This window comes from Cydia strobilella, chromosome Z, assembly GCF_947568885.1.
Source record: "Cydia strobilella chromosome Z, ilCydStro3.1, whole genome shotgun sequence".
Taxonomy (NCBI): Eukaryota; Metazoa; Arthropoda; class Insecta; order Lepidoptera; family Tortricidae; genus Cydia; species Cydia strobilella.
Window position 1 is genome coordinate 11,825,472 of NC_086068.1, and position 15,389 is coordinate 11,840,860.

At 36.6% G+C, this 15,389-nt stretch overlaps 1 protein-coding gene across 4 annotated transcripts; it reads left to right on the forward strand.

Annotated features, from left to right (window-relative positions):
- The first annotated feature begins 2,741 nt into the window (after nucleotides 1-2,741).
- LOC134754352 (peptidoglycan-recognition protein LE-like) lies at nucleotides 2,742-15,094 on the forward strand. Of its 4 annotated transcripts, none has more exons than XM_063690640.1 (5): nucleotides 2,742-3,425; nucleotides 4,020-4,151; nucleotides 5,117-5,302; nucleotides 9,360-9,520; nucleotides 10,975-15,094. In XM_063690640.1, the coding sequence occupies exons 1-5, from the start codon at nucleotides 3,056-3,058 to the stop codon at nucleotides 11,383-11,385; spliced, it is 1,260 nt and encodes a 419-aa protein (XP_063546710.1). In that variant the 5' UTR covers nucleotides 2,742-3,055; the 3' UTR covers nucleotides 11,386-15,094. The 4 variants fall into 4 exon arrangements, with proteins under 4 accessions (XP_063546710.1, XP_063546711.1, XP_063546712.1 ...); XM_063690641.1 differs by having other exon boundaries at nucleotides 9,363-9,520; XM_063690642.1 differs by lacking the exon at nucleotides 5,117-5,302 and having other exon boundaries at nucleotides 2,744-3,425.
- The last annotated feature ends 295 nt before the right edge of the window (nucleotides 15,095-15,389 follow it).

Below are 15,389 nucleotides of genomic sequence, written 5' to 3' on the forward strand. Positions count from 1 at the left end.
ATAATGTACGACCCAATAATTGGAAGCCAAAAACCAGACATTCTTTTTTTTAAGAGAGCTGTCAAAATTAGTAGGGACGTTCTGACACGAGCTCGTGACAGCTTAAAAATAATCGGTTTTTTCTAGTGACATCTTTCAGTGACATTGACACTATTGACAGGTTTTTTCAGTCTTCATTATATACAAGTATGCGGGAACCACTAATACTCAGCCAAATAATGCTCAACCCAAGAATGTACAGCCCAATAATTGGCGTCCATGATGTACGTCTATTATTGGGTCGTGTATTATTGGGTTGAGCATTCTCGGTCCGCGCAGGCTTAGTCCGGAGCGATAATACGAAGCCACTCTTTTCACAGGGCAATAATGTACGACCCAATAATACGCGTCCACTAATTTGAGTCCTTGGCTTTCAAATATTAGGCTGCGCATTATTGGTACACGTCGAGAAAGCCCGACCCTAATGTACGACCCAATAATTGGAAGCCAAAAACCAGAGACATTCTTTTTCTTAAGAGAGCTGTCAAAATTAGTAGGGACGTTCTGACACGGGCTCGTGACAGCTTAAAAATAATCGGTTTTTTCTAGTGACATTGACACTATTGACAGTATTTTTCAGTACTTATGTGACATAAGTTATGTCTTCATTATATATATACAAGTATGCAAGAAATCATATGGCAAGAGATCAACAAGAGATCCTAAATCGTTTTGGATATATATGAATTCTAAAAGCAGTAGAGGTTTGACAACGAACGAGAGGTTGAACAACGAATACATCTATGAAGTATAATTAGAGAATATATAATTTGTAAAAGTGTTGTTTCTTTGTATTAAGGGGATGCACCAACATATGTATCCTTTTGTAGTTTTGCTGAACCTACAAACACAAATTTTTTGCTCTTAAGATCTAGTTTTTGATGGTGGTTGACCCATTGACCAGTGACCCAGTCCATACATCCTCTATCTGATAATGATTTCTAGTTTATCAGATAAATACCTGTCATAATGGACTCACCATAATATATTAGTAGTAGTAGTCTGCAAAAAAAAAGTAAGTGTGGGGTGTCAAAGTTACCAAGCTTTGGTTTTACAACAAGATCGAAATCAGTATCAGTGGTGCTACGTGACTAAGAAGATTGCTAGCCGTACTTTCTTTTGGTACTGGTTATCTTATCACTCAAGTAATTTTCCAAATTTCTGGGAATACTTCTAGCTTGAGACAGACCATATTTAACAATATGTGCAATAGCGGCTCCGCCAGCACCTTTCTACAGTCCTTAAATATGCGCGAGGGTATACCATCCGGACCAAAATATTTTTTTGGCTTTTGTTGAAGGGCTCGCCGCACGTCCTGTATATCTAGCCTGTCAACCTGAACCCCTGCCGCGCTGTTCTCGGTGCTCGCTGCCACTATTGCGGCACTTACCTCCAACTTTGGTTTCTCCACGCTGTACACGGACGGAGTGAAAAAACCCAGCAAATTCACTACTTGTTCACCGGACAAAGGTATTTTTTCCGTACCTACCTCTACTGCTTTTAGAATTCATATATATCCAAAACGATTTAGGATCTCTTGTTGATCTCTTGCCATATGATTTCTTGCATACTTGTATATATATATAATGAAGACATAACTTATGTCACATAAGTACTGAAAAATACTGTCAATAGTGTCAATGTCACTAGAAAAAACCGATTATACTTAAGCTGTCACGAGCCCGTGTCAGAACGTCCCTACTAATTTTGACAGCTCTCTTAAGAAAAAGAATGTCTCTGGTTTTTGGCTTCCAATTATTGGGTGTACATTAGGGTCGGGCTTTCTCGATGTATACCAATCAGGGACCGGCCCGCTATCCCTTATCGGGGTTTTATAAGGGTATTGCATAAGGCTTAACTCACCATACCCTTTCCCAGACGAAACCCTTTGTTTTGCTTTCAAAAACCCTTATATAAACCTACCACATTTGAGTAATCGGTAGCCTAAATACCCTTACAAAACCCTTATCATCCGCTCACAAACACCTTGCATATTACTTATAAGGGTTAGCCTTATAAAGGGCTTCCCTTTTAGCATATAAGCGTGTAAATTTAAGTCATCTACCTTGTTCATAAAGCATACATTACTTCGAATCCGAGCGATCGTCGGCGGCGACGGCGGCGTTCTTTGACTAGGCACGTATTTTCTTTCCTTTCCATACACTACCGTAGTTATATACTAATCCTGTCTCTTTCACGCAAAGGGAAACCTTTATAAAAAGCGCTTAAAGATAAGGGTAACCCTTATTAAGAGCTAGCCTTATTTTTAGTTAGCTTTTCGGTAAGGGTTAGTCAAAGGTAAGGGTATGAATGGGCTTGCAGTTCGAAAGGGAAAGTCTTTCAATGTGTTAGCCGTGTTTAAGTGTCGCCCATTGAAAGGGTTTTATCGCGGAAAGGGTTGTCCGGTCCCTGGTACCAATAATGCGCAGCCCAATATTTGAAAGCCAAGGACTCAAATTAGTGGACGCGTATTATTGGGTCGTACATTATTGCCCTGTGAAAAGACTGGCTTCGTATTATCGCCCCGGACCAAGCCTGCGCGGACCGAGAATGCTCAACCCAATAATACACGACCCAATAATAGACGTACATCATGGACGCCAATTATTGGGCTGTACATTCTTGGGTTGAGCATTATTTGGCTGAGTATTAGTGGTTCCCTCAGGATGGTGTCACTGTCACTGTCAGGAAAAAAGTTTCACAAAATATATTAAGAAGTGAAGATTATACAAAGCTTTATATTAAGAAGTGAAGTAATTTCGTTACGTGGAGTTATATATTTTTACCTAGTAAGATCTTATTACAATGTATATTCAAATTTTATAGCCAATAATTAATTACCTTTTAGAACATATACCTATTAATTATCTATTAGGTATGTTGTCAAACAAGATGTCTTCTCTTAGCGAAACAATGTGAACTTATAACATTATCAGAAATGTTTGTTAGGAAGTAATTTTTAGTGATTGGATTAAAAATCAACAATGAATGGGGATCAGTAATTATATATGGCATAATGGCTATTCATAATGATACAGTAAACTTTTGCGATGAGAATAAACACCTCGATGTAAGTGTCGTGGAAGAGATCAATGGCCTGGAGATAGTCGAAGATACTTCGGACAGTGAGGATGGGCCAGAACAGACGGTGTCTAATGCGGTCTCTGCCATCTCTAGGCCTAACGTGCCGCCTGTGTTCGGCTCTGTTACCGTAAGCAACTCAGAGAACGTCCAGTTTGGAAACAATACATATTTCCAAGGTCCCGTTGTCATAAAGCAAATTATTCATAATAAATCTGGCATTGAAAATGTCTCATACGATAGAACCGGTGATGAGAATGTTTCACCACCACATAAAAGCCAGAAAGATCCTGATATTGACAATGGTAAGTTTATTTATTCCATTTTTTATAACTTGCGTAGCTTTCAATGCCTTACAGCAACTCGCCCTGAACCTGAAGGTAGTGAATTCAAACTGGATCCTATCAATGAGTTTTTGAGAGACATAGCTACAAGGCTTGGAACCAGTTTTTTCTTCATACAAAAAATACCTGTTATTGTTGCATTATTTTTCGTTCTTTGGTTTATTATTTCATTTTTAATGGGACAATCTAATAATACGAAGTTGTTACCTAAATACATGATTCAGTCCTACGTAAAGCGCATAAAATTATTAAAAATATTGGGCTATTTTGGGTTTTTCAAAAAAATGGGTTCCGAGCCCTGCATAGGTAGTTAAACTATCAACTAGATTTAAATTGTGTGGAGGAAACTGGACTAATACCAATAAGGCCTTGTTTCCCCTTTGAGTCGGTACTTAGTACTACTTAGTAGTAAGTTATGTAAAAAATGGCACGTGCCATTCCCTGGGATTATGTTGTTAAGGCAGAATCCGAGACTATAATTTTTATTGGTTTATTTATTATTTATTAGTTCATAAAATTGTCTGTTATAACATTATTTATGTATTTTCATTGCAGATTCTCAAAAATTTGTTCTCAAGACATGGCACAAACTGACAATAGCTTTAACTGCCTTAGTGGTACTAATCAGTTGTGCCATAGTGTTTGGCATACCTAAAGGGTCAAATGGACCTTTTCATGAGCACTCAAGTAAGATCTATGAATAATTTTCTTACAGATTTTATAAAAACACTTTCGCACTATTCCCAACATGAATTATAAATTATAATATTACACATTTAAAATGTACAATGCCAAATTAAATTTGAATACATTAAGCAACTTTACGACAACAAAATATAAGACATAATCTATCAAGCTGGTGTGGGTATTGGATGAAAAATATTTGTTAAGGGATGCTGGCCTTGTTGCCTTGTTCAAAACATTAATATCCTAAAAATTTGCTTTTTAAATTATGGGATATCTATCAAAAACACTAAAGTCACCTTTTGGATAAAATACTTGGCTTATTAAGACTTGTTCATATACAGGGTGGCTAAAAAATAAGTGCATTCCCGTTGCCAGGGAGGTTTTGGGATTATACTGAGCAACATTTACTATGGGACCAACCACGAAATCGGGGAAAAAATGTACCCTCCCATAGAAAAATGGACCAGCCAAACTGTATAAAACAGCTAAAAAATTTGTAGCGATTTCGGGGTTGGTCCCATAGTAAAAGTTGCTCAGAATAATCCCAAAACCTCCCTGGCAACTGGAATGCACTTATTTTTTAGCCACCGTGTATGGAAACCCATTAGAATTTGCTATATTTCGCCTGTCAATCATTATCATTAAAGTTTTATTGAATGAACAAAATTTTTCTATATGAAAGTAACAAATACCATGTCCATAAACAAATCACAATAGATTATTTAAAGTAGTAAAAAAACGGAAATATCTTAACTTCCTCCGTTAGACATAGCACAAAATATATATTAATTGTTTAAATGTGACACAATTTTATATACATATAAAAAAATGTGACAATTTAACTTGATATCAATTTTTTTTGTGTTAATACATTTATAAGTTTTCCAACACTTACTTACTCAAGGTGTATGTTTATTTTTGCTGGATGTTATTTACCTTGTCGGTGACACTTACATTTATTTCAGGCAGACTGGTGGCGGGCTCATGTCATGAATACTCATCAGAACTTAGACTGGTCGCGATTGTTGTGACACCACTCATTTCGGCGTGGCTATCGTACTGTCTACTAACCATGAATTTGCGGTTTTCGTTTAGATTCCTAAGGTGGCATGCAGTGAATAGGACCGCTAAAAAGAAACCAAAAGATATAGGTAATTGACTATGGCCGGTTTAACAAAATTCAAGCTAAGCTGCGTTGCTACAATTGGGTGAATCAACTTTTTCTTGTGACTTGTTGCCATCGTTATATTCTCCTACGTCACACTTTAAACCCCGGTTTTAAGTCATTTAAATTAAGCAAACATTTTTGTAGTAGTTATGCTTATAAGTCTTATAACTCTCATTACCATTATAGGCCATCTACCCATCGTGTTAATATATTGAGGTACGGTCACGTCTGAAAATATCGATACGTACAGTGCAAAAATATGTATACTACCTTTTATCAATAAGGTCGTGTAGACATATTTATGGCACGTTTTTCGTATCGATATTTTCGGACGTGAGTTCTTCTAACAAACTGTGCTACTATTATTATGACCAAATCAAATTATTGTATACAAATATTATGATTTGTGTTATTTTAAGTAGAAACACTAGTATAAAAATTATAAACGGAAACAAACCAAGTTCAACAAAAGGTGATCAAGGCCTCCAGTATTGATGGCAGTGACATCTCTCTCGCTATTTCGGAATTACCTGAATTGATTCGGAGAGGAGGTATGAACCGTACTGCTTTACTTAGGGTTAGCCAAAGGAGATTGCATATATATATGTATTATTTGTACTCGAGAACGTTTGACCCGTACCGCCGTGACTCGGGTGGCCTAGAAGGCGTCTGCCGTGAATGTGAAGGCGCTGGTTCGTTTCCAGCCCTGGGCCCTCCAGTTCACTTTTTCTTTCGTATCTGACATCTGTGAAAGTTTAACCTGTGCTACGGCTGTTCCCGTTGCTGACGGCATAGAATAACAACAACAAATACTTGATCCACCCAATTAGCCCTCAGTTAGCCCTATGAGTAGTTTACTCAAAGGGCTAACTGGTCTATGTACAAATTACATGAAAAAAATCGGAAAAGTAAACAAAAAAAAAAATGATTTTTGGCGAAATTAACCTAAACTCATATAACATATTTTCCTTCTTTTGTTCTTAGAAATACGTGGTTAAAATTTAAGTTGATTCAAAATTGGCAAGCCGATGGAAAATGTGTTCTATGGAGATGGACGCCTCGCTAATTGTATGTATGTCGTGATTCGTAGTTACACTAGTACATACAGTTCTCTCGATATACAATATAATAAAAAATACAACTAATCGGGCTGAGCACAACCAGCCTTAAACTTTTTAACCTTTTCGCCACCGTTTACTTGATATAAAGTCAGTATACATTTCGTGCCCCACACGCCGTGATATGTTATACGGGTTGCCTACGTGCAATTTTTGATGACACTTAAGTACTTCATTGTCGTGCCGGTGAAAATGTTAATGCCAAGATATAGTTATTTGTTATACAAGGGTGCAAAGTAGTATTTTACCCGCGAGTGTGGAATTGAAACACGAGTAAGCGAAAGGATTCTATAGTTGAACCACGAGCGAAGCGAGTGGTTCTAAAATAGAATCCTGAGCGTAGCGAGTGTTTCAACACACGAGAAGTAAAATACATTTGCACCCGTGTGTAACACAAAACTTTTCCCCTCACTATAGCGAGGAAAGTGCAACATCCACAGGCGTTAGATCATCTTCATCAGTGGAATCACTTATTTTTGTACGATATTATAACAGAAAATATTGGAAATTCTGATTTTTACGTAAGTCGGTGAGAAGTGTTATTAAGTAAAAATTTTGTTGACAATGTTGACATTTCTGTTCTGACGTATGAAATGTCAACGATGCGTTTTGAAATTGCATCGACTCAAATTGTGCGTTCAGAATTATATTTAACATCACTATAAAAAATCTAACGTTTCTTATGGAATTTTAAGGTTTATGACATAAAATTATTAAATAAAGCTAAATTTGGTATTTTTTATTAGATTCTCAAACCATTTATTTAATGATAATTAATAACGAACAAACCATTATTATGAGCGTTTTACGTTTTGTTATCTGTCAAGCTACTTAAACACGCTCCATTCAAGGTCAAATTACTTTCCCCACTAGTGGATAAAATGCGTTTTTCCCCGCTTGTTTTAAAGGATAAAAGACGGCTTTCCGAGCTAGTGAGGGGAAAATTTTATTTTGTTGTATGTATAACTCTTCGTGTTAATTATTGAGTTGCGTTGCTGCGTCACTTTCATTTGTCAATTTTGACATATTGAAATAATGCATGCTCGATTTGGCGGCCCCCAGAACTAGCGCAACTCGATGGTACACCACCACACAATGCAGTTCGTTCCTATCATTATTGGAAGCAGCAGAAATAAAATTGTATATGTTCAACATGATTTTGCCAAGTCGAGTACCTTCTTTTTGTAAACTAATTTAGAATACTGCCCGCGTAGTTATTTTCTGTGGCTTACCTGACGGTATGAGCCGCAAGCCAATATTGGCACCTAGATTGTTTTAATATTTCATCATGCAGGTACATATATACCTGTACCTAGACATCTACATCTATATACATATATTTATTAGAAGTAATTGTAGATTCGGTTAAGCTACACTTCCGTGTCTATACCATCAACCATCAACAACGTTAAATGTTTTACGTCGATTGTTTAGGTAGGTACAGTGAGCATCTAAAGTAGCCGTCAAAATTATATACCACTAACGACCCGCCCCGGCTTCGCACGGGTAAACCTTAACAAATTATATACCTAAACCTTGCTCGAGAATCAATCTATTGATATTGATAGGTGAAGACCGCATGAAAATCCATTCAGTAGTTTTTGAGTTTATCGCGAACATACAAACAGACAGATGCGGCGGGGGACTTTGTTTTATAAGACGTAGTGATTTTCTTATAGCTTAACATAAAGAGACACGCCTCTATATAGGTACTAGCTTTTGCCCGCGACTTCGTCTGCGTGGACTTAGTAACAGCAGCTAAAGTAAGTATAGCGCCTGGGAAAATTCTCATAGCAATCATTCAATTTCAGCATATTATGCACACAAATTAGCAGGCACTTCATTAATTATCTCAATTCCACCCCGCTTTTTACTTTCTTAAGGGATGATTTTCGGGATAAAAACTATCCTATGTCCTTCTCAGGGACTCAACCTATCTCTATGCCAAATTTCATCTAAATCGATTCAGCGGTTTAAGCGTGAAGAGGGAACACACAGACAGACTTTCGCATTTATAATATTAGTATGGATTAGTATGGATAGAACAATTAAACTGTTGCAGATACTTTTGAACGCTAACTGAAGAGATCTCTCTATTTGGAAAAGTATTCGAGGTATTATGTACTTTTGACGCGTTGTTCCATAAGTAGGGTCAGGTGAGGTAAATTATGGGTACTTCATTCATTTTGATAACAATTGCTCCATATTATTATTAGACTAGCGACCCGCCCCGGCTTCGCACGGGTCGGGTGCAATGCTGATGTATTATACATATAAACCTTCCTCTCGAATAACTCTATCCATAAAAACTGCATCAAAATCCGTTGCGTAGTTTTAAAGATCTAAGCATACATAGGACAGAGAGACAGCAGGAAGCGACTTTGTTTTATACTATGTAGTGATAAATTGGTATGTTAATTTGCTTTTCAGTTGCGTGTTAGTACCTAACTTTGCCAGGCTTGTAACTACAAAACACGTCACTAAACGCATGCACGGGTTCCACTTATATAAATGGTGTACTATATACATATTTACAGTTAAGGTTTCTGCAAATGAATTAAAATTTTGACACCTACTTACATATCACAAACAAACTCAGTAAACTCAGATGCAGATTTTGGACTTTTATCTGTTTTCCAAATCACCACAAATTTCATGTTTTAATGAAACTTGCTTCTTGTTTGATCGGATTGATTTGAAAATAACGGTATAATACCATCTGTACCCACCTCGATAACGTGGAACTGGGACAGATATAGGTGTTCCTTCCCGTCTGTACCTACTTGGCGATGACGGGTTAGGTTTAGAGCCATTGTTTTTACAATGGCTCTAAACCCCATAATTGTAGCATAACGTGTAGTGTTCCTAGCAGCGTTCGCTGGACACATTGCTGTTTTGCAATAACACGACTAAATGTTCCAGCAGGCGCGCCAGGAGATCTGCTGATAGCTCCTAATCATTTGAGGATCGTGTCGCGGATGGAGTGGTTGGCTCAGCCGGAAACAGGGCCTCTGGATAAGCTACGGCTGCCAGCTCCGTGGGTCGTTATTACTCACACGGCTACCAACTTTTGTTACAACCAGGTATTTATTACTTATATTAATCGGGCATTGCTTTTTATTTGTAACGGCAGTTGCGTCAGCGGGATCAGCCTAAATTAAAATAGCTTCTTTACATACGCGTACAGTACGTGTCGACTTCGCTATTTTTAGTTTGGTTTGGTGGTTTTAGTCTAAATATGTTAACTATACATAGCTGTTTACTGTAAATTTTTGCTGTTTATTAAACGCGTTAGCCAAGATTCCATAAATAAGTTTTCTACTTACTGCGGCCGGTAAAGTATGATAAAAATAGCGCGATCGTTGCGTGGTCTGTAGACTCGTTGCCTTGACATATATACGCATAGGACGATGTTACGTCGGCGTAAGTGCAATTTGTACCTGGTATGGTTAAGGGTATGGTTAAGTACGTTAAAGAAAACTAAATCAACTAAATGGCATAGTTAATTTTCAAAAAATATATATATTTTTTTGTTTTATAAAAGTTTTAGAAGTATATTCTATTGGTACTTCTATTATAAGCGGTTACGGTGACCTACGTTGGTGCGAAATAATACGTATTTTATATTGAATTCTTATATTGAAATAAACACGTTAATAGTACAACGGTTCGGGCGAGACTGGCGTCCCGCGGATAGTTTCTACAGTTATAACTTTTTGGCTAGTCTGCTCATATTGCGGTGCACGCGTACCTGGATATGAGCTGACATAGCCAAACTGTTCCTATATTACTTCCCTCCTTAAGGAAAAAAAAATAAAAAAATTAAACATTACAATGATCTCTCTTTTGGGATCTGATATATATTTGGGAGCGGATATCGCACAGGCGCGCGTTTTGCTGGCACAGCGCGACGCGTAACTGTGTGACATGAGTACCGTGACGTGATACACAATAAATGCTATGACAATGTTATACATTTATAATTAGATATAAGAAGTAAATATATTACAATAATGTTAGAGTATTTAAACAAAACGTGTTAGTCTTATTAAAACGAGCATTACATTTAACTCAACCAAACAATTGAAAACAGTGACATATCAATGTCATTTCAAACATCGATCGTCCGAGATAGTACTTAAGTTTAGTAGCATATGTATGAACTCATACTGAACACTATAGTCAATATGTAAACAGGCCCTAAGCCAAGTGTACACGCTCGTAGGGGCCTTATCAGAAAATTATAAAATATTGATTATGTTCGAAATGGAGGTAATTAGAATACCGGTGTATTTGAGAAAGTTACTTGATTTAAGCTCAGGCATGCACCCTTGAAATTAACGGGAATAACAAAAAAAACACTAAGGGCCAGCCAAACATAAATAATATTTCATATTTAGGTAAATATGGATAATTCTTTGTTTTAATTTGGTTATTCAGTTAAAAGTTTAGTAACATATTCAGATGTAGGTAGATATTTATATTGATTAGTATAGTTTTTGTAGAGGGAATGAAGTTGTAATTGTTGATATTTCAGAGCAGCTGCGTGTACAACGTGCGGCTTGTGCAGGAGTACCACATCGGGTCGCGCGGGTGGTACGACATCGGCTACAACTTCCTCGTCGGCGGCGACGGCTCCGCCTACTGCGGCCGCGGCTGGGACTTCGAGGGCGCCCACACGCTCGGCTACAACAAGTACAGTATCGGCATCGCCTTCATAGGCACCTTCTCCCAGGAGGCCCCGCCTCAGAAACAGCTCGATGCCTGCAAGAAACTCATCCACCTAGGCGTCGCTTCTGGTAAAATCGCCAAAGACTACAAACTGTTTGCCCATAGTCAACTGACGGCGTGGGAGAGCCCCGGAAAGAAGCTCGTCGAAATACTGCGCGAGTGGCCACATTTTGTTAAAGACACGAGCCAATTGGAGTCTCTCTTGCCAAAATATTGAATAGAATGTGATTCTTTGTCTGTGCCACTGTAAGTTTAGCTGATTTGTAAAAGTCGTGACCTTAGTGTAGGCCGCGCACTGTTTAACTGATAATGATAAGGGAAATCTCCGAAGACAAGTGTTTGTTACCTAGTCATATCACTAGTATAAATAATGAACTTTAGAATTTGAATTCCGTTTAAGTCTTGTAAGATGTAGATGATGATACATAGCATCATCTTCATCAGGTTATCTCCTATTACTAGTATACTCGCAGGAACAGACTATAACTCGTACCTCCTCTCTAAACATGTAACTGTGATGAATTTGGTACGATGTACCAAAACTAAAGAGTAACCAAATGAAATTAATTTAGTTACAGACCATCGACTGTATTATATTGTAGTAATGAGTAAGATTGTTCTATAATTCGTTCTAAAACATGGGGAAAAACTTAACACAATATAATTTCACTGGTTCTGAAGCTTTACTCCTTGTGAAGCGTCCACTGAACGGCGGCACTAAAAGGGCCCACTGGCTCAGTCCGTCGGATGATATCGGCCTGTCAGTTAGAACAAAAAATTGACAGTTCCGAACAACTGACATGCCGATATTGTCCGGCGGACTGATAGTCAGGGGCCCCTTTGGGATCCCTTATGGCTTTATTAATATTCTTGTTATTTGCATGCAGTATCGCGATTGTTTTTGGTGAATTTTCTTATTGACATGTGTCCCACTTCTTTTATTGCCTTGCCGTATATATTTGAATACCCGACAAGGAGGTCAGAATAGATACTTAATAAAAAGGTGTTTATATGTGGCGCAAACGCAATACCTGTACAGTTATACCATGATCGTTACTTAAGTTTTATCTAAATGCTTATTCTATTATTGGGTTTAAGAACATTATATCCACCACATCCGTCGTAGACACAGCCATAAAACTGTTTATTTATGATCGAGAAGAAGGAAAATCTTCAGTCGTCAATCTTCATGTATCAGTCGGATTTTGAGCAATATACTTCGTGCCAAGCAATATAGTCAAGCAAAAGATACATAAAAAAATGTGTAATGTACATGAAATTGAATATGTAGTACCTATATTACTATGATGGACAGAAATTACACATTCATACAAGTAAAATATCTTGATATGACTTTGTTTTTCTAGATTCGCGAGCTCTCTTACAATTTACATGCTGTATAGCGTAGATCGTTTCTCAAAATTTTAGTTTTAAGTTCAATACGTATTGAATTTTTTTTTCTCTAACATGACACGATATATGATAAAAATGCATCTATCAGAAATACATGAACATTGTCACAACGACTCTTAGAGACAACTCGCATATAAAAGTTAACAGCATTGCGTTTACGATTCTGAAGTCTAATCTCGTATTTTATTTAATAAGAATAGTTTAGTTGCATTTTTATTTACATGATCCGTAAATAATATAATAGTCTTTAAGAAAAAGAAAAACTTAACGAAGTTATTCATAAACGCGGTACAAGACACAATTAGCTAATAATCATTTGTCTATCTGTCATTTTGACTTATGTATTTTTAAAAAGGTATAAAACACATATTAGCTAATTGAGGCTTGTAAAGTTTTATGAATAAATGGGTTAGGTATTGTATTAAATAATGTAGTAAAGTGTAAAATTATGAGACTAACTACGACAAATATTTTAAGTTAGTATTATTACATTACTTATGTAAATATTAGATAGTCTATATGCAATTGATATTCTATTATTTGTATAAAAAATGCTGACCTGTAAAAACGCTTTATATGATACGATTATTAGGCGTGGCATATTTGCAGAATGTCTAAATTATTAAATTTAATTCTTTGTTAGGTTTTACAATTTTTACAACATGTATTGTTAATATAAGTAGGGTAAACTACTCCACCCCACCAAAGTTTGGCACTTACAGCCTTATTTTGAAGCATTAGTGGTGTCTTTTCTTAAAAATATGAGTCAACGGCTCGCTGTACTGCCATAAGGAAGCAATTAGAGATCTTGTTACAACCAACAATATGGCAAGTCTTATTTCTCTGCAATGTCGGCAGCAGGAAACTACTGAAACCTAGTACAAGTAAAAATTAGGAATTGCAGGAAAGCTAGTAGTATAAAGCTAGTACTACGTTTAAAATTATAAGATCTGTCGGTATGGCAGTGTAAGTAGTGCATAAAATACCGATAGTTTAACTAAAGTGAAATCCGAAATTGTTTAATGGCAATCAAATTGTCGCTGGATTGATAAACATGTAGATGAAAATACGCAAACAAACCCGTGAAAATTTTAGACTGGGAAAATGTGAATGTTAATTGAGTGTAAGTAATGGAACCGGATCGTAATAAATTTGTGCTTCCACTTTTCTCTGCAGCTGACTGTACCTATCTATAAAGGTATTTTATTGAGTTTACTCTTATTACCCAGGAAGTTGTTGTTATAAATTTATAATTTCCTCGCATTTATACTTATCAAAATATCATACGGGCGTATTCCAACTATAACTACTGTCTTACTATTCATCTTCTTGTAATTCATTGTAATCGAAAATAGATTTCGTAATTGCAAAACAAACCGCGCAGATAGTTATCCTACGAATTATTTGTGATTTTTTGGCATACTACATATTTCTGTCGCGGGTGCGTTTAAAAAAAAAACATTAATTGTTTTTTTTTATGGAAAAGTGGTAAAACCAAAATTGATATTTTAAAGTTTTTTATTGAAATGGGTTTTGCCTATCATTGTAATGCTAAACTATGAATTACAAACGATTTGGTTTAAAAAAAGTTGTTATGATTTTATAAAAATGTATAGAGCTGGAACCATAGACATAGTATAATATAAGTAGTTATAGACGCGCCACCGAGCGACCGGGGGTAAGAGAAAGAATATTCATATAAAATTTGGGCAGCATAGGATTTTCTCTCTTCCACTCTTATAAGTTTCGGTATTTCGCCATCGCCTCCTACCTATGATGCCACCCGGTCGGTGATAAGGACAAAGCATGGCACTATTTTAGTATTTTCTCTTTCCTCTTATAGGAATCGCAATAAGACTATCTTTCTCTATCAAAGAGTGTCAGGCCCTTGGCTGGAACTAAAAATCATAACTCGACACTTTGTGCCAATTGCCAAATCGTCCCAAATTCAAAAGTTACCATAACAATGCTGGGCAGAACCTATTTCAATAAAATAAAATAAATAACAACTTTAGTTTCTATGTCAATGAGAGCCGAATTTCAGCACACAGTGCGCCAGGGAGCCATTAACTTAGCTTTTTGTCTTGAGGTAATATATGTAACTTAATTAATCTCCCTAAAGCGACTATTCACGATGTTGGTGTACAGACCTTCTATTTTTCTATGTGCTATATCGGCTGTGGAATACTGTATTGTTCTACTTGTATTGCTTATTAAGTTCGTCTTTTTACTAGACCATCATACTAATGCAACTATGTATAATTGATATTGTTACTGGGGCTGCGATGAATAAATCCATTATTCAATACGTATGATGTGCCTAAAGTCAAGGATCTCCTAATATCGGTCACCGGTATTGTATGTAAAACATGGCCGTCATTAGGGACGGACCTCCTTTAAGATATGTACCTATATATAAGTACCAAGTATGTGATACTAGACTTTTGGCTATCCGTACGATGACAAAAGTAGAATTTTATATTGTCAAATTTAAAAAAAATCATGGATTTGAATACAAGCATTGAAGTAACAACTGTGTTTTCTTAATTATTAGATTATTACCTTCCATCTACTTCCAATTGGACGTTTTCTTCTAATTTGTTAGACCAAGTAGTGAAAATGTTATAATCTATCTATATATATATAAACGTAAAAGTCCTGACTAACTGACTCACTTAAATCAACGCCCAGCCCAAACCGTTGGACCTAGAGAGCTGAATTTTTCACAATAGATAGCTTTTATGACGTTAGTATCCACTAAGTAGGGGTTTTTCAAAATTCATCCCCTAAGGTGGTGAAAAAGGGGTT

What these genes read in the sequence shown, in the direction of transcription:
- LOC134754352 (XM_063690640.1), top strand. Translation starts at nt 3,056, where the DNA reads ATGGCTATTCATAATGATACAGTAAACTTTTGCGATGAGAATAAACAC. An exon ending in AGATCCTGATATTGACAATG is followed by an intron (nt 3,426 to 4,019) that starts GTAAGTTTATTT and finishes TTTTCATTGCAG; the next exon opens with ATTCTCAAAAATTTGTTCTC. An exon ending in ACCTTTTCATGAGCACTCAA is followed by an intron (nt 4,152 to 5,116) that starts GTAAGATCTATG and finishes CATTTATTTCAG; the next exon opens with GCAGACTGGTGGCGGGCTCA.